The 19,348-nt window shown below is 46.8% G+C and overlaps 1 protein-coding gene across 1 annotated transcript in view; it reads left to right on the forward strand.

Annotated features, from left to right (window-relative positions):
- Window positions 1-5,545: 5,545 nt before the first annotated feature.
- Window positions 5,546-19,348, forward strand: part of LOC135826004 (regulator of nonsense transcripts 1-like) — a gene marked incomplete in the record, with an annotated part of 29,532 nt that continues 15,729 nt past the window's right edge. Inside the window, 15 exon segments of the mRNA XM_065338637.1 lie at window positions 5,546-5,985; window positions 7,107-7,364; window positions 9,280-9,321; window positions 10,099-10,195; window positions 10,941-10,982; window positions 11,431-11,504; window positions 12,925-13,012; window positions 13,294-13,378; window positions 14,111-14,212; window positions 14,759-14,867; window positions 15,329-15,448; window positions 16,294-16,381; window positions 16,832-16,902; window positions 18,127-18,274; window positions 18,820-19,095. Of these exon segments, the coding sequence (XP_065194709.1) occupies window positions 5,630-5,985; window positions 7,107-7,364; window positions 9,280-9,321; window positions 10,099-10,195; window positions 10,941-10,982; window positions 11,431-11,504; window positions 12,925-13,012; window positions 13,294-13,378; window positions 14,111-14,212; window positions 14,759-14,867; window positions 15,329-15,448; window positions 16,294-16,381; window positions 16,832-16,902; window positions 18,127-18,274; window positions 18,820-19,095 (1,956 nt within the window).

Consider the following 19,348-nt stretch of genomic DNA (forward strand, 5'->3'; position numbering starts at 1 on the left):
GACGTTGACGTCCTCGTTCACCGCCTCTCTAGTCTCTACTGACAAACCTACAACTGTACTCTGTAGACAGATTACCATCCGTGCCCGGTATCCCGAACACTCTAGTCCATGTTCTTGTCAAGAACCTCACGGCCGCGGCCCGCCTCGTCCCGGTCAGCCCGGACTGGTCATGTAACCATGCTGATGTCTAGTCTACATTGTACGTCTGCTCCGTAGTCGTAGATCTGAGGTCCCGGCGACGACGCCCGTGCAAGGACAAGTACAAGACTAGTCTTCACTGACATCTGTACGTCTGCTCAAGTAACTGCATGCCGTTGTACATGTAGTTGTAGCATTCATTCAAGCCTTTGCCGGCTTTGGCCCAAGTAGCCATGCAGGTCGTGTGATAGTGTCAGCAAGAGTACATTGTTATGTACTCTTGGTGTCAGTGATATCAATACACGGGTCGGGCACACCATGGCATGGATTGGTACACCAGTGTCAGCGATCCTGAAGACCTAACTGCACATGCTGGCCATTGTTGCTAATATCACATGATATTAGCAACAATGGCCAGCCGAAAAATTAACCGAAATTGGCGAAAATCATTCAATGCTATGAAAACGTACCGCTATAAGTAAGGGTATCGGAGCACTCAGAATGAAGACCATACATAGTACATAGTACACGATACGTTTCGTCTTGCATGATGTACAAAAAGGCCTCCTTTACGGGCAAACAGAATACAATTGACAGTGGCATGGCGAATGATTAAAACACAACACCAAAAAATGAAAACAATTTTGTATGTGTAAACGGTACCATTAATTTTGGTAGAGGAAAGATCCAAGATGTACATGATGTTCAGTTATAATGGTCATGTACATTGTACATCTCTTTGGAAAGATACTGCACTGCTGGCACGGAGAAAATACACTTTACTGGTTACACTGCGTACTGCGAGTCACTCAACCCCGGACCTACGTAAATACAACAAATGGTGGTGATTCTTGAATAGCTTGCAGGCAACCTGCCTACACTCAAGAGAGCACTGTATTTCACACAAATCCATTAGAGTTATCGTTTCAACGTTTCGGTCTTCATGACCATCATCAGGAAACGATACCTCTAATGGATTTGTGTGAAATGCAGTGCTCTCTTGAGTGTAGGCAGGTTGCCAGCAAGCTATTCAAGTATAATGAAGCTGCGTGAAGCGTCCTTCAAAATTTTGAGGTGGTGACTCTATTACTATTATATTTAGGCAGGGTGGAGCCTAAAGCTCAGGGTGAGCGTGGATCCAGGAAATAGGTGCGAACACACCGGTAAATTGCCAAACCTTTCGCCGATTTTCGAACTCGTCGCTTATTACTTCGAAGTACATAAACCTTTGTTCTACACTGATGTACATGTATGTGCAGAGGCTCCATTTTAACAATCTCCCTGTTCACCACCACGGTCTTGCAATGCAATCGTCGAAAATATCTCCCCAAATGTTCGCCCTTGGCGGCTTCATTACAGAGTAAGTATAGTCAGTGAAAAGGCCTCTTTTACGGGCAAAGCGAAGCACAATCATCACCATGTATCAAAACAGTCATGTCCAGTCTGTATCGGCTATAGAGTGACCGGATATAAGAATATATCGGCTACAGTGATATTGGTACGAAATATCAAAAGAAAAACGTATTTTATCCAGTAAAAATATCACTACATGTATAACCAATATTATCGGATGTAATTCGTTGTTGCCATCTTCCATAGGTCCGTCAAATAGTTGTAATAGGTTTTTCATTTGACCCGACGCGACCATACGACGCTTGCAGACAACAGCACGAACAGTTCACCAGCCACACTCCACGAAAGCAAGTACTTGTAGTATTACTCCTGACAAGTCATGTTTCAAGAAGGGCTGAGTCATGTTTCGTTCTCTAAAGATGACGGGGAACTCATCAGAGGAGAAGCAGGTGTTGAATGATGGAGTTAAGCTGAATAATGTTATTTTATAGAGAAGATACCAGCGCAAGGTGTAAACACTCAACTACCTCACATATGAGACAAATCAACACAAAAAGAAATAGTACAGAATGGAGGTGTTATGAACCCTACCAGACATAACTATCACAAGTGCTAAATCGATCACAATGAGAAGGATTGGTACACAGGCATAGGTTGCGCTAGAGAGAGAGAGAGAGAGAGAGAGAGAGAGAGAGAGAGAGAGAGAGAGAGAGAGAGAGAGAGAGAGAGAGAGAGAGAGAGAGAGAGAGAGAGAGAGAGAGAGAGAGAGAGAGAGAGAGAGAGAGAGAGAGAGAGAGAGAGAGAGAGAGAGAGAGAGAGAGAGAGAGAGAGAGAGAGAGAGAGAGAGAGAGAGAGAGAGAGAGAGAGAGAGAGAGAGAGAGAGAGAGAGAGAGAGAGAGAGAGAGAGAGAGAGCTAGGGAGTCGGACAGAGCCAGGGCCAGAGGGACAGAAAGGCGGAGATACGGCCGCGGGGAGAAGGTGGGAGGGATCCTGGGGAGGGGGAGGAGGATGTGGCGGTATCCTCGGACTATACTACCCTGTCTACAGTATGCGGTGGACATACAGATAAAAAATATATAATTAATTTTAAAATAATTTGCTAAAATCTAGCCTGTGAATGATCCAGCGCCCCACTAACCATGCTAACAGTAGCACCACCACAACTAATGACTTGGCACAAGCCCCTCCCGGCTCTTATGAGTCGATCTACACTACTAGCTACTGTAGCACTGTAGCACTGTCTACACCAAGCCCAAGGTCAAGGGCCTACTTGTACTTGTAATTGTATGTAGGCTAGGGCAAGCGCGAGGAGGTAATAATAATAATTAATAATTATTATTATGCATTTAGAAAAGCGATCCTGGTGGTAATACTAATACAGTAAAACCTGTCAAGGCGACCACTCGGATAAGGCGACCACCTGTCCTAGAAGACCACTGCAATCAGGACCAAGGGATGCTATTTCCAGTCAAATGACCCTGGATAAGGAGACCACCTGGTAACAGAGACCAGGTTTTGAAGGTCCCTTGAGCGGTCGTCTTACAAAAGACGAATACAGGTTAGGGACCATCGCAAAAGTTCGCAGAAGCCCCCGAAACGAAGACCGTTAGTTTCGGGCCTGACCCCCCTCCCTCCCCCCTCAAACGAAACGACAGTCACAATATGGGCTTCATTATTTCACTTGGATGCTCACACATAATATACTACACAAGCATTGTTGTATCAGTGTGTAACAATGTACAGCACTTTATAAATGCAACGATGATATCACCTTGCAGTGGGTGATCTAAGAACGAGAACAGCTAGAGCTATGCAGTTGTATCCTTTGAGCATGCTAATCTACATCAGCTCCTACAGTGGTGGTCAAAAGTTTTGACCCACCATGCAGATTTTTCGAATTCTGAAGGTTTGGGCTGTAAGCTACTAAATTTTTGGTCGAGGACCTCTGAATCAGGCAGAATAGTGAAATAGAAAAGAAAAATGCTGAAACACGGAGTCATCTGGGGACTACTGTGGTCAAGTATATGTAAAAGGTGGGTCAAAACTTATGGCCAACGCCCGCACTATCATAAACCGCCCACAGGATACACGGAATAGTGTGATTTCTAAAAAGTATTCAACTAAGCTAAAGTCTAGAAGTCAGTCCCGGCCTTTTCCAGATACATCCACCACTTTGTAACTCCTCCCTTGGCCTTGATGATCGCTTGCATACGCTGCCGCATTGACTCGACGATCTTCTTGCGCTCGTGAGGGGAAATCAACTTCTATACCTCCTGGCACACTCGCCACAGCTCATACTGGTTTCTGGGGGTTATTTCGACATCGTGCTGCTTCAGCCCAGCAATTTTGCAGAGATTCTCAGTTGGATTGAGGTCAGGTGGCTGCAGGGGCCATGTCAGGACGGTGATGCCGTTCACCGTCTGCCGCGCCTCCGTTCTGTTTGCGGAGCGTTTGCGGCCATAAGACACCACCCACACCACCCACAAGCTGCATCATGCTCAGCAACATCATGTTTTCGGAGGATGCGAGGTACTGGTCCGCATTCATCGTATCCATCACCCGGCAAATGCGCGCTACGCCGTTGCTGGCCATGGCTCCCATACATTGATATTGCTGTCGCGGCGCTTCACAGTTTTGCGTGTGCATGTGCCAGCCAGAGCCTATCCTGTCCACCTCCTGACGTAAACTGCATCACCAGAGCCCTTGAGGTTGATTTTAGACTCATCAGTCCACAGAAATTACCACCAGTCATCACTGCTCCAGTCCTTGTGCGTCTATACAAATTTAAGGCGTTTTGCCTTATTCACAGCACTGATGAAGGGCCATTTGATGGCCATATAGCCACGTAGGCCTGCTCTCTGCAACCTGCGTCTCACAGAACGCACAGAAATCGCGTTCTCACCGTCGCTCACCATCTCAGCTCGCAGGCAGTGACGGATTTGAGGCGATTCGCCATTGATTTCATGATATGGTGGCGATCTTGTCTTGCACTGGTCTCTCTTGGTCGGTCTGATCGTGGTGAAATGTAGTCAATTTTTGTTTCCTGACAATTCTACGTATCGTAGGATCACTCAAATCCAACAGAGGAGCGATACCACGCCAAAAGAGACCGTCAACACTCAGCTTCACGACCATTTCCCTCACATCCTTGCTAATCTGACCTCGGTTCACTATCCTGGCTGAAAATACCATCTCCATCGTCAAAATTGTCAAGTTTGATATCGCAAACTCTCAAAGTGAGCAGTCAAGTGTTGATTTTCAACTTTCCCGGCACGTGCATCAGCCTGACAACTTTTTTGAAACCGTACGGTACGGTAGAGCAAAATTTGGTCACGTGGCCATAAGTTTTGACCCACCCAAATGTATTGTGATCCATCACAAATCTCAGTTGACAACGGATTCTTGCAAATTTTAGTGTCCTTGCCAAGTTTCAGTCGGCTTTGGCCTCAAAGAAGTCAAAAACGACGTGTTTAGGAGCCAGGCTGAGCTGTACTGACGATTCCATGGGGTGGGTCAAAACTTTTGGCCACCACTGTACATGTCGTCAATACTTTTTTGAATTGAAGCCCGGTTTGCGATTTTCGACACCGACTCCCTCCCCCCCCAAACGTATGCTCTTCGTTTCAGGGGCTTCTGCGAACTTTTGCGATGGTCCCTTTATACTTATGACTCAATATGAGGTAGACAGGTTTCACTGTACTGAACTAGTAATACTGCGCTAGCGCTAGATAGCGCTAGAACAGTTATCTGCGCTAGCGCGCTAGATAGCGCTAGAACAGTTACTGCGCACGCGGCATAATGCGTGTTCGGCGTGCTTGGCCACGTGGCCGAATGCATAGATTCGGCCACACAGCTGCAGTACTTGTACTTGTAGATCGCGCGCGTAGATCTACAGGCGAACACTGCATGCGCATATGCGTCAAGTGCATATGCGCTATACTAGCGCGCGCTACCTTCTTTCTTTCCTTGAACAATAAAAATCCCGTGACGCAAAAAGAAAGCATTGAATATTTTTTCACTCTGCCCATGCAGAAAAATTATCGTACGGATTTTTTCAGTCGATCCAACAACAGTTTGGAAAGTCTCATAGAGAAAGGGCTGCTTTTTGTTCTCTTCAGGCAGCCCAGTGTAACCCACCATGAGTGGCGTTCCTTATGAGACGGCGTCTCAGACGCTGACTTTTCTGGATACGGACGATGTTGGCCACGCGGACTACGGGCCTGACACTCAGGCGTCGCAGTATGATTACAATTTTACTTTGCCAAGTCAGACACAAACGCAGCAGTCACAAACGGACAGCCACGTCCAGTCCAATGCTGGCATTGTGCCTAGTAGCTCGAGCGGCGGCAGGCAGCAGGCGTCGGATGGTGGTGCTGGAGGCCACACAGGGAAGACGAACGAGCTGTCCTCCGCCATGCAGGAGCTAAATTTCGAGGAAACGTACGACGAGGAGGACACCACGTACACGAAGGATCTACCCAAGCATGCTTGCAGGTAGGCCGGTGCTGGAACTGAAGTAGAAATGATATAACTTGTAGTACATGTTCATCCGTATTGTACTGAAAGATTGAAGCGTGCTCCCAGTTGTGTGTCGAGTACTAGTAGTTGGAAAAAGAAAAAAATGCCAGTGGTACTGTTCTGAGGATTACGTTCACAACTAACATTCTTGCAGATGCACACAGTGTATTACACACAATGCGTAGTAAATTTGTTTCTCTTGACTACACGTATATAAGTGTACTGTAAAAGCCATTATTCTAACGAGGCGTATATACAGTCGTCCCTCTCTAATCCGGCACCTTTTGGAACGGCATTTTCTGCTGGATAAACAAGGGTGCTGGATTATCAAATCCTGTCCTCCAACCCGGACCACCTACTAACATACATGTTTGTGTCGTACATCAAAACGCAGGGATTTTCCGTGTCAATCCAAGTACTTTGAGAAATGCATGTCTATACATCGCATAATGATAATCCCAAGTGTATGTTACATGTGTAGAATGCTCCCTTATAAGTAGTTCATGCACTGACCAAACCGACATAGCTGTGATCCGGTACGGTATGCGATGTGCAACTGCTGGATTAGAAAATCGAATGATGTACAGTTTGAGCGATTTGTTGCAGAAAATCGCTGCTGGAGGCGGAATTCAAGTGCCGGATTAAAGAGTAGGAAATGAACTGAAAAAAATCCGTTTCACCAGAAAGTGTGCTGGTTTGCAAGGGTGCTGGATAAACAAGTGCCGGATTAGAGAGGGAGGACTGTATAACGATTTCCTGAAATTTACTGGTTTACATGTACCAAAGGTAACGAGTCTCACTCATTCTCAACGCTCAATATCAGCAGTATATGTATCGATTTCTGTATAACGATTTCTATTTTAACGACAGATTTCTCCTCGTTAACTCGTTAGAATTAGCACTTCGTTATATATATAATGGCTTTTACAGTACCCGTTGGGCTCATAATTCACATCAAGCCTTGCCAAGATCCACACATGGACGTAGCACTAGGCTGTCAGGTGGTCCAGCCAAGTGAGATACTTGACCGGAAATATACGGTAATGTTTGTGTGGCCTTTTGTGTGCGTGCGTGTGTGTCTGTGTGTTTGTGTGTAGCTATTGCGGTATTCACGACCCGGCAGCCGTCGTCTACTGCCTGCAGAGCAAGAAGTGGTTCTGCAACGGCCGCGGCAACACGTCCGGCAGCCACATCATCAACCACCTGGTGCGCAGTAAGCACAAGGAGGTCTCGCTGCACAAGGACGGGCCGCTGAGCGAGATCACCCTCGAGTGCTACAACTGCGCGTGCCGCAACGTCTTCCGCCTGGGCTTTATTCCGGCCAAGGCCGATTCTGTCGTCGTGCTTCTCTGCAGGTACGTTCGCGGTATTGCACGAGTCATTGCACTGCAGTGTGAATGGACATGACAGGCGGGTACACTGTGTTGTAGTTCTCCTGTGGAGATGGCTCCCGACACCGCTGTACATGTAGCCCCATCACTGTGCGGCGATTGTTTTCCCCTGCCCCCCCCCCCCCCACTTTATTGAATAAATGCGTTGAAGCGTTCATTCAGTGCATTCCCGTACGGGTCCGCCATGAGGTATACGCCACGGGATAAACACACATGGCTGTGTATAAGAGGAATTGAGGAGCGAAAATTTAATTGCACACAGCAACATTGTTGTCAAACTCATCACTCCGTCAATGACCCTTTTAAAATACTCATTCCCATCAGTGTGCTCGCGCGCAGAAGCAGCATGTCAAGGTGCTGAAACCCTTCACCTGAAGTGGTGAGTGATGTGGCTGCCAAGCTACTGGACCTCTCTCTTTTGTACTCAAACCGGTACCATTTCTCTCATACTTCCTTGCATAAAAGCAAGTGATAAGTTATCACAAGCAGTCAGCGCTAAATCTCACCATGGGCCTTTCTACTGCAATTACAGGTGGAATCCTGATAATTCGAACCTCCAAATGCCAGGAAAAAACTTCTAATTATCCGGACATTCTAATTATCCAAACATGACCACACAACACAATATGTATGTCAAAATGCTCCCATGGTCACGCAGAGTTTCGCTATGGACCTTAGACACAGATTTCACGGACACTGAACTGACCAGCACAGCCTGCTCATGCAAACCGAACTGATCAGTACAGTGTACAGCGAACTTCGAATTACACTTTGCTAACTTCGAATTATCTGCACAAATCCCACACATTTTCTATGTAAGTGGAATCCGTGGAACTTCGAATTAATCGGACATGTCCGGTTCCAGGTTCGAATTATCAGAATTTTTTATGTGGGAATCGTATTGACAGAAATCGGTCCTGGAAAAACTTCTGCTTAAAAAATAGGAGAATTGAAAAATTTATAACATCCCTATGCTTTTTTTGCCTAGGTCATCAAGGTGGTAGACGGTGTCGCATTACCCTGTCCCGTACCTGTCCCCGTACCGTACCATCAAAGACGGCTGGCCACAATATTCAAATAGGGCTTTCAAATGCAAGATCATAACGTGAAGCAACTTGGAAGAATTAGTATGTATGCGAAGTGTATCGGGGGATGCATGCAGGGCGATAGTGCGGGTTCGAATCCCAGGTTATGTCTTAAAAAAATAGGAGAAATGAAAAATTTACTGTGCTTTTTTGCCTAGGTCATCAAGGCAAAAAAAAAGCATAGCGTAGGGCCCTGAGCTTCCAAGCTCTCTCGTTACGGCATGTATACCGTAAAGGCCGCGGCTTATGCAACTTTTTTGGGAGATTTTGCAGGCTTCTATATGAGACAGGCTTCTATACAAGAGAGGTCAACACTAAAAGCAGGCTTATGTGCAGACAGTGTATCTTGCAAATCAGGCTTCTATTCAAGACAGGCTTCTATTCAAGACGGGCTTCTATATGAGACAGGCTTTAATACAAGACACTACGGTAGACTGAGTAAAAGCCCATAGGCATAGGCTAGTTGAAGGGTAGCAGCAGCACTGTCACATCGCTGGTACCCCACCATTAGTGCTCTTGCAGGTAAGGTGTGGTGTCTTGACCGGTTGTTTGAGGTGTTTGGTGCTGAGTGACTCTCACTGCTTGACCACACCGCGTTGTGTACATGTGCACAATGATCTCATTTTTTACAAGTTACACAACTCACCTGCAGGCACATGGGGCTAACATGAGGTGAGACGGTGCTGGGGGCCCCTGCCATGCTCAGCCAAACATATTCTCTATGCTGTTATAAGTTAACCTATAACGTTACTTATGTACCTGTGTTTGTACTTGTGTGTTTGATATGCCTCCAGACAACCGTGTGCAGCCCAGTCAAACCTGAAGGAAATGAACTGGTATGGAAGCAGAGTTTTCTTGTTCGCTGTTGCTGCTGCAGCTGTCGCTTTTATTCTTCTATCTTGTTTCGATGGGACACGCTCATCATTCACTCATAACCCATGGCGAATGTATCTTATGCCCGAGATGCCAGCATTTTTCCCCATTGTCCCTTGTTGAGGTTGTGTGGACACACATTATATATTATATAATGTGTGTCCACTTTCTCACCTCAACGGTACGGGAATGTTAATGATCCGGGCTGTTTTACTGCTGGCGAATCGTTTACAAATCAAGTTGTTGTTGGTGCTGCTGGTGCTACTGCTGCTGTTGTTGGTGTTAGCCAGAAATGTATCTCCTTGGCCATATTGTCCTGTCCTGCACCACGTCGTCCCAGTGACTGATTCTCTGCTTGGGCAGACATGAATCAAACTTCACTTGGTTACTGGTGCTACAGTAAACCATTTCGGATTGTCCCTTGGGGAGGTGTCGGCTGCTGCCATGCTGACATCTCTAATGAGACCAACCACATTCTGTTCTTTGTCTGGCTCTTTAGTTTCTTTGTTTCTATCGTCATCACGAAGTGAAGTTGTGTACCTCAATAGTTTGGGGATTTTAAGGATCAGGGTTTTTTCTCTGCTGTTGAATCGTGTACGAATCCGGTGTGTGCATGTGTGTGTGTGTGTGTGTACGTGCGTGCATGGGTGCATGCTGTGTGTGTGTGTGTGTGTGTGTGTGTGTGTGTGTGTGTGTGTGTGTGTGTGTGTGTGTGTGTGTGTGTGTGTGAATGTGTGCAGGGACCAGACACAGTGGCAGCCTTTGATCTCGGACAGGTGCTTCCTCTCGTGGCTTGTCAAGGTCCCGTCAGAGCAAGAACAGCTTCGCGCTCGCCAGGTATGTATCGTGTAGATTTGTGTGGAATTTGTTTGGGGGGGGGGGGGGCGGCTTGCATACCCTGCAGAGTACTCTAATTTCAGAAAATGTTTGATAAATATGGTGGTAAAGACACACCTGGCAATATGGCGGTAAACACACGCCTGCCCACACACGCTCTCTAAGCATAAGTACAGCTGCAATGGTGTCTTCAACTTCATTCTTCAGAAAATGTTGGTGCTCAAAATTTTAGGCATGAGTTCCAATGGCCAGGTTAGGCGAACAGAAATTTTAGGTACAGAGAAGCAGTGCACTATTGGGTGATGTGTGCTAGTGTTTGTTCGGTGGATTGAAATTTTAGGTATGAAACAGATGCAGCGGAAGCACCGACAGTTTGTGAAATTACAGTACGTGCAACAACTGTGGCTGAGTACAGTACGTGCAACAACTGTGGCTGAGTATACCTGTCAAGCATGTATCCGCTCACCATTCTGTAGTAATTGCCGGAGAATCAGTGCACCTGGTAATGAAGCGCAATGGGCGAATGGGTCTCTTCAACGACTTGATGGACGTTGATCAGTGTCTTTGTGATTTCATGTGAGACCAAAAGAGTGGTGAAATACCAGGAGATGACACGCCACGTGATCTCTGATGTGAGCTATGCCTTCTTCGGACGTGCGCTTATGATTTCTGGCATTGCCATGGTCATGTAGTCGTTGTGCCTCTGTTGTTTGTGCTGTCCCTGTGTGTGTGTGTGTGCGAGTAGATCTCTGCACAGCAGATCAACAAGCTGGAGGAGCTGTGGAAGGTCGGTATAGTTGTTATATTTGATAGGGTTATCGCCTTTGAGTTCTTTTCTTAAATTTTGGGTTTGGTTGCATTTCTGTTCCATGATTAATGTTTACACGTTGGCAGTTCAAGAGACTTGCTACGTTTGTATGACGATGGCAGCATTGGATTGGATTGGATTTTTATTTATAGTGGTGACTATAACAGACAATTGCCTAATAACAATAGACCCACTCGAGGGAAAGATGCAAAAAGATATGAATAATTAATATAATAGACTACCATGTTGTCGTTATGCATGTTAAACTATCAAGCAAGGTTTGCGTGTAAGAGACTTACTACTACTATACAGCATGGACTTTGCTTGCCATATTCTGTTGTTGGCTGGCTGCTGCTTTGCCCTGTACCCTACTCTCACTGACCTCTGCCTGTATTCTCCTATGGAAATGCTCTGTTTGCTGCCCCAGGACAATCCTGACGCAACTGTAGAAGACTTGGAGAAGCCGGGTATTGACGAGGAGCCACAGCAAGTTATGCTAAAGTAAGCTATGGCGGATATTGCTCATTTCTACATGCACGTTTTCATTTGTTTGAGGCTACATCAGGCGCGTAGCTCGTGTGTAGTCTGCGTAGTCTGGTCATCACGCCTGCAAAATGGCTGTCATAGGTATTACATAGTGAAAGTAGGTGAACATGGCGAATATGAGGTACAGGGTCACCACACCGCGGATGTACTCTGGTACAGGGTCACCACACCACAGATGTACTCTGTCTGGTACATAGTCACCACACCACAGATATACTCTGGTACATGGTCACCACACCACAGATGTACTCTGGTACAGGGTCATCACACCACAGATGCACTCTGGTACATAGTCACCACACCACAGATGTACTCTGGTACATGGTCACCACACCACAGATATACTCTGGTACATAGTCACCACACCACAGATGTACTCTGGTACATGGTCACCACACCACAGATGTACTCTGGTACATGGTCACCACACCACAGATGTACTCTGGTACATAGTCACCACACCACAGATGTACTCTGGTACAGGGTCACCACACCACAGATATACTCTGGTACATAGTCACCACACCACAGATGTACTCTGGTACATGGTCACCACACCACAGATGCACTCTGGTACATAGTCACCACACCACAGATGTACTCTGGTACAGGGTCATCACACCACAGATGCACTCTGGTACATAGTCACCACACCACAGATGTACTCTGGTACATGGTCACCACACCACAGATATACTCTGGTACATAGTCACCACACCACAGATGTACTCTGGTACATGGTCACCACACCACAGATGTACTCTGGTACATGGTCACCACACCACAGATGTACTCTGGTACATGGTCACCACACCACAGATGTACTTTGGTACATAGTCACCACACCACAGATGTACTCTGGTACAGGGTCACCACACCACAGATATACTCTGGTACATAGTCACCACACCACAGATGTACTCTGGTACATGGTCACCACACCACAGATGCACTCTGGTACATAGTCACCACACCACAGATGTACTCTGGTACAGGGTCACCACACCACAGATATGCTCTGGTACATGGTCACCACACCACAGATGTACTCTGGTACATGGTCACCACACCACGGATGTACTCTGGTACAGGGTCACCACACCACAGATGTGCGAGCTACGCCATTGTACATGCACCTTGTTCTACTGTTGTAGTGGCCACCAGGATTATGAGTGTGTTGTGAGGCAATAGAGTGGTTTCACATCGATCAGATGAACATGCGGGACAGCCTTTGTTGTTTCCAGCTCCAGTCTACCCTTGCATCTATGGGAGGCACATGATGTCGGCCATTCTGCCACCACTGTCCACATGCCATGATAACTTTCCACGCAAATTTAGTCACATTTGTGTCTGTCTGTCTGTGCCTGCATTGTAGATACGAAGATGCGTACCAATACCAGAATGTGTTTGGTCCACTTGTCAAGCTGGAGGCAGACTACGATCGACGCTTGAAAGAATCTCAGGTCGGTTACCCCTCTCCCCTCAGAGACTTGTTCCGTTTGGTGTGCCATGGTCATCTATTTGGTGGTGAGAATTGTTGATGAGCGCATTGCCGACATTGACAAGTCTTATGATGAATACTTTTCTCCCCCCCCCTTGCACTTTGGGGCTCCTGATGAGTTTCTTTCACCGGTGTGTTGGCTGGTCGATCTCATTGCCATTGTGTGTTGTGTGTAACTCATTCTTATTCTTTTGCTCCTCGGCCCCGTGTGTGTCTGTGGCAATGTGTGTGCGTGCACTACAGACCCAGGCGGACATTTCCGTGCGCTGGGACATCGGGCTGAACAAGAAGCGTATCTCCTACTTCGTCCTCCCACAGTCAGACTCCTGTGAGTTATGATGTCCGCTCTACTGCTGCTGCTGCTGCTGTTGTTAATGCTGCTGCTGGTGGGGCTATTGTCAGTGGTGGTGATGGTGAATGTGTTGCTATTAATGGTGGTGGTGGTGCTGCTGCTGCTGCTGCTGGTGATGGTGATGGTGCTGGTGTTACTGCTGGTGCCGGTTGTGCCGTTGCTGATGCTGCTGCTGCTTTTCATGTATCAAGACAAAACACATAGCTCTAGTTCAACTATCCCGGTTTAACAGCATGTATCTTCCACGCACACCGACACCTATTGCTACTCCGCACTCCTGTCTTTACTCTAGGCCCACAGCACCTCCCTTGCACTAGTCCACCACCGCTAAGAAATTATTCCCACCACGCTACCACCGACAGCTCTCCATTCGTTATCCACTGACGAAATTGTTCGGAGCTGTGCTTTACGAGATGTCTGGTTCATGGCTACTTACTTGTATGTGTGTATCGCACTGCACTGGGCTTGACATTGGAGTAGTTCACTGCTTAGAAGCTGCATCTGCGCCTTGATCCAAGAGGCTGGTAGTGTTCCTTCGGATGCAGAAAAGTCGTTTAACTGAATCCCGCGTGAACCGTGATTTTTGTAGTACTTACCTTGTGTGTGTGTGTGCGTGCGTGTGTGTGTGCGTGCACGTGTGTGTGTGTGCGTGCACGTGTGTGCGTGTGTGTGTGTGCGTGTGTGTGCGTTTTAAAATACTTTGTGCAGCGGAAATGAGGCTGATGGCTGGTGATGAGCTGCGACTGCGCTACACAGGGGAGCTGCACAAGGAATGGTCCGGTGTCGGCCACGTCTCCAAAGTGCCGCACAGTATCCTCCTCGCCTTTGAATATCACCTCTCTGCTTGTGTGTGTGTCTGTGGATTGGTGGGCGTGAGGTGTGCATACGTACGTAACGGAGGGTCTCTTTGCGTGGCTGCGTCTCTGCAACATTTTCCCCATGCCGTAACGGTGATTTTGTTCTGGCGGTTCTTGTTCTGGCGGAGATCAGCTGCTTACTAGTATCACCGCCAACCTTGTCTCATGTCACTGATGGGTCCATCATCGCTGGCATATTGTTACTGTAGATCAATTATATTGCGTATGCGAGTGATGTTCGTAAACTGAGAAAAAGAACATTTCGCAGTCGTCTAACTTTCGTAAGTGCCATCGATCGGGGCTACTACATACTTGTATATGTACATGTACATGTGTACAGTACTATGCATCAGTGTGACAAATTTTTTAATAGCGTTTTTATTTCGTAAGTGGCGGGGGCCTTATGAAATTTACGAAATAAAACGACAACGAACTATAATTGATTTTCCCTGCAGTACATTGTGTACCTTGACCATATGCACGCTCTGCACTTGATCAGCTTACGGCGAGGAGGTGGGTTTGGAGCTGCGCAGCAGCACTGGAGTGCCGATTGATTGCAAGCTTAGCTTCTGCGTGGACTTTGTTTGGAAGTCAACCTCGTTTGATCGGTAAGCTGTCGTCATCATCAGAATGCATCCTGTTCAGCATACAGCTGTTTTTAGTGCTTGTGTTTCACCATAATAATGACAATATACATGTAACAAGCAGGCATGCAGCCGCAACCAGCTTTTAACTGGACGAAACTATCATCCTACTTGTAGTTACAGTGAGACTTTGTTCAGAAGAGCACTGATAAGACAAACTTTCTCTTTAGAAGAACTAACATTCATAACTCAATTGGCGTTTTGTCTGCACTGTACCCAAAACGTTATGGCCGTTTTCAGCTTTTGCTGTAAGTAACGTGCACTGAGACCCATCACTTGAGTGACTGTACTGCCTGTGGGTGGGTGGGTGTGTGTCTCTCTCTCTCTCTCTCTCTCTCTCTCTCTCTCTCTCTCTCTCTCTCTCTCTCTCTCTCTCTCTCTCTCTCTCTCTCTCTCTCTCTGTCTCTCTCCGCCTGTGCCCGCAGAATGCAGAACGGTATGAAGACGTTTGCAGTTGACGAGACGTCCGTGAGCGGCTACATCTACCACAAGCTGCTGGGGCACGATGTCGAGGAGCAGGTCGTGAAATGCGTCATGCCAAAGAGGTACGCTGGCCACATGGTACACAGATCTCAATGTGAATAACATCAGTCAGTGACTGGCTACAAACGAAGTCTGTGAAACACACAGGTAGTACTGTGTTCCCCGAATATAAGTCGCACCTTTTTTTCTCACTTAACTTCAAGGGCAAAGAAGGGGTGCGGCTTACAATCGGGTATGACTTCCTACTTAAATATGTGATTGTGAAGGTATTGAATCAAGTACGGGTCAGGTCTATAACATGGGAGTGCGATTTATAATCAGGGAAATACGGTATCACCTTGATAGCCATGATCGTAATTTTGAAAGTTGTTAAAACCAATCGTTGAATGTGTGAACATACCAAAGGCATTTCTTTATGAAACGATGGGCTGTTCGACTACCCAATGGATTGGATTGATCTCTCCTTCTGTTTTGTCCATTGTCGTTGTTTTACCTCTCATAGTTTTCACGCCAACTTATTGGTTTGTGTTTCCCTTGTGCACCACGTCATCCCAGTGACTGATTCTCTGCTTCGGCAGACATGAATCAAACTTCACTTGGTTACTGGTGCTACAGTAAACCATTTCGGATTGTCCCTTGGGGAGGTGTCGACTTCTATCATGCTGACATCTCTAATGAGACCAACCACAATTATTTCCATGCTTGACTCCAACTTGGACCCTACTGTCTGGTGTCCGTTGATGTCCCTTGTTGTTGTTGTTGGACATGCTTTTGGTTTTATTGCACTCTCTATGTGTGTTTATTTGTGTGTGTGTGTGCGTGTGTGTGTGTCTGTGTCTGTGTGTGTGTTTATTTGTGTGTCTGTGTGCGTGCGTGTGCCCATGTGTGTCTATTTGTGTGCCTGTAGGTTCTCTGTTCCCGGTCTGCCGGAGCTGAACCATTCTCAGGTCTACGCTGTCAAGACAGTGCTCCAGCGTCCTCTCAGTCTCATCCAGGTATGCACTGTGCTGGTGGTGGGTTTATGTCCGGGACTGTGTCCATGTCTGCAGTATAGCTTGCAATGTTAGGTGTACAAGTAGGCTTAGCACATAGCATGGTGTACAAGTAGGCTTAGATCATAGCATGGTGTACAAGTAGGCTAAGAACATAGCATGGTGTACAAGTAGGCTAAGAACATTCTAGCATGGTGTACAGGTAGGCTAAGAACATTCTAGCATGGTGTACAAGTACCGTCCAGAGTACTCTTGGTACCGTAAAGTACCGTTGATCCGCCCCTCGCGCTGTATCACTTCCCAGCTGGTTTTTCGCCAGTTGGCGGTAATTAGATCAAGGCCGCCAATACGATTTTCGAAGGTGGAAGATCAGACTTGGCATGCTGGATTGTGCAGTGAGGAGGAGAGTGCTTACATACGCCTGGTTGTCTATCTGCTGTCTGTGCATTGCAGGGACCGCCAGGAACTGGCAAGACGGTGACATCCGCATCTCTCGTCTTCCACCTTGTCAAGCAGAATATGGGGTGAGCTTTTTTTCTTCTTCTCCGTTTTCCTTCGCTTGGCGTGGTTATGATACCGGCTATGGGAGATTGTGTAAATATAGAGCGCTGTCACCATGTTGCCGTATGGAATCACTGTTGTCCACTGGTTCCCTGCACGTCTAACTGCATTGTATGTGTGTGCTGTGCTGATGTCCACTGGTTCACTGCACGTCTAGCTGTATTTTGCTTGCACTGCATACTGTATACTGTAAAACATGTAATTTTAGGTGCATTAAATTAAATTTCAGGTATAATGTAGAATTAGGTGACCAGCGTTCTCCGCATATACAGTGCATATTCTAGTGCCTTTTAGGTGTAAGGCCACACGTTTTTATTTCTATGTTTCTCGTCACCTGAAAATCTAAACACGTATGCGAGAGGTGGAAAAAATAAAAAATGACCGAAAAATAAAAAAAGTTTATTAGACCTTTGTTCACACTAAAATCCACCAATACACCATGCAAAATAGCTTCCATAGTTAGCAACTATATGTAGTATGTGGTAGGAGCTAGCTTCTGTCACAATCTGTGCATGTGCAGCTGGATTGCGCACAAAAAATGGCGACCTCGCATCATGTGTCGCGCAGGCCAGGCCACATTATGTACATGTGCATGAGTGTGCTGGTCCCCACATGCACAGTCAATGCAGCACAGTTTTTTTTCTTTTTTTCTTCAAGACTCCTGAACTGTATGCGCGCGGGTGACGAGAAACATAGAAATAAAAACGTGTGGCCTAATTTAAATTTAGGTGCCTGGTTTCTATACCGAAATCACCGAAATTAAAGTTGCACTGAACATTACATGTTTTACAGTACATGGCCAGAAGTGAATGCAAGCAGTGGAAACTAATCCATGCCGGCGGTGAACTGCTTGGATTTCACGTACCGCATTAGCTCTTCTTATTCAGTGAAGATCTCGCGCGTCAACATATTGCTGGTGTGTCGTTATGTTACTGATGTGGATGTGCTTGCAGTTGTACATTATGTTATGCTGTCATGGTTTTAGTCCAACGTACTCCGAGGTTTTGTCGTTGATGGTAATAGTGGTACTGCAACAGTCGTCACTGCACTTCAGTACCGTCACCATTGCTTACCATTTACCTCTGGTCTCTTTCTGCTGCTGCTGCTGCTGCTGCTGCTGCTGCTGCTGTTGCTGCTGCTGTTGTTGTTGTGGTTGTCGTCGTTGCCGTCGTTGTTGTGTGTTGTAGGCAAGTGCTGGTGTGTGCACCGAGTAACATTGCCGTGGACCAGCTGACGGAGAAGATCCACCGCACCGGCCTCAAGGTGGTGCGCCTGTGTGCGAAGAGTCGTGAAGCCATCGACTCCAGTGTCCACTTCTTGGCGCTGCACAACCAGGTAAGCACTGACCAGTGTGAAACGTTGGGTTATTTTCATAGGAACTTGAATATTTGTACGTGTTGTTGTCCAACTGTACATTCACCCAAGACTCGTGGTTTAACATTACTACACACAACGTGCTTGCACCACGTCATCCCAGTGACTGATTCTCTGCTTGGGCAGACATGAATCAAACTTCACTTGGTTACTGGTGCTACAGTAAACCATTTTGGATTGTCCCTTGTGGAGGTGCCGGCTTCTATCATGCTGACATTTCTAATGAGACCAACCACATTTCAGTTCCATAGTGTGATTGATTGAACTTTCTCATACGCTGATTTGTCCTGTTCACTACTTTTTGGTACTCTAACTTTTTGTGTCTGGAACCTTTTTTCTGCGTGTGTGTGAGGTATGTGTCTGTGTGTCTGTGTGTGTGCGTGCGTGTCTGTGTGTGTCTGTTTGTGTTGGTGTGTGTGTCTGTGTGTGTGTCTGTGTGTGTGTGTCTGTGTCTGTGTGTGTGTCTGTGTGTGTGCACTTGTGTGCGGTGTCTGCGCCATGTTTAGATCCGTAACCTGGATGTCTACCCGGAGCTGACCAAACTTCAGCAGCTGAAGGACGAGGCGGGAGAGCTGTCGTCTGCCGATGAGAAGCGCTACCGCACGTTGAAGCGGAGCGCCGAAAGAGAGCTCCTGCAACATGCCGATGTCATCTGCTGTACTTGTGTGGGCGCCGGCGACCCTCGCCTGCAGAAGTTCCGATTCCGCACGGTGCTTGTCGACGAAGCAACTCAGGCCACAGAGCCGGAATGCATGGTGCCCATCGTGCTCGGAGCTAAGCAGGTGAGAGTGGTATGGCGTATTCTACCCGTCCCTTCAGGACCGGCGGAAGGAGTTTTTGATTGATCCGGTCATACTCTAGCCTTAATACTTTGTTTGTGATAAGTCAGGTACACATTACCTACTCAGCAGTAAACACGCAATTCCACTGTAGTTCGAAACCATACTATAAACCTAGCAAAATATAGACTGAAACTAGCCTTAAGCCTGGCTGAAATCTCAACTTTGATTCCTGAGAACAAGAAGCATGAACACA

Source organism: Sycon ciliatum, chromosome 10 (genome assembly GCF_964019385.1).
Source record: "Sycon ciliatum chromosome 10, ocSycCili1.1, whole genome shotgun sequence".
NCBI lineage: Eukaryota > Metazoa > Porifera > Calcarea > Leucosolenida > Sycettidae > Sycon > Sycon ciliatum.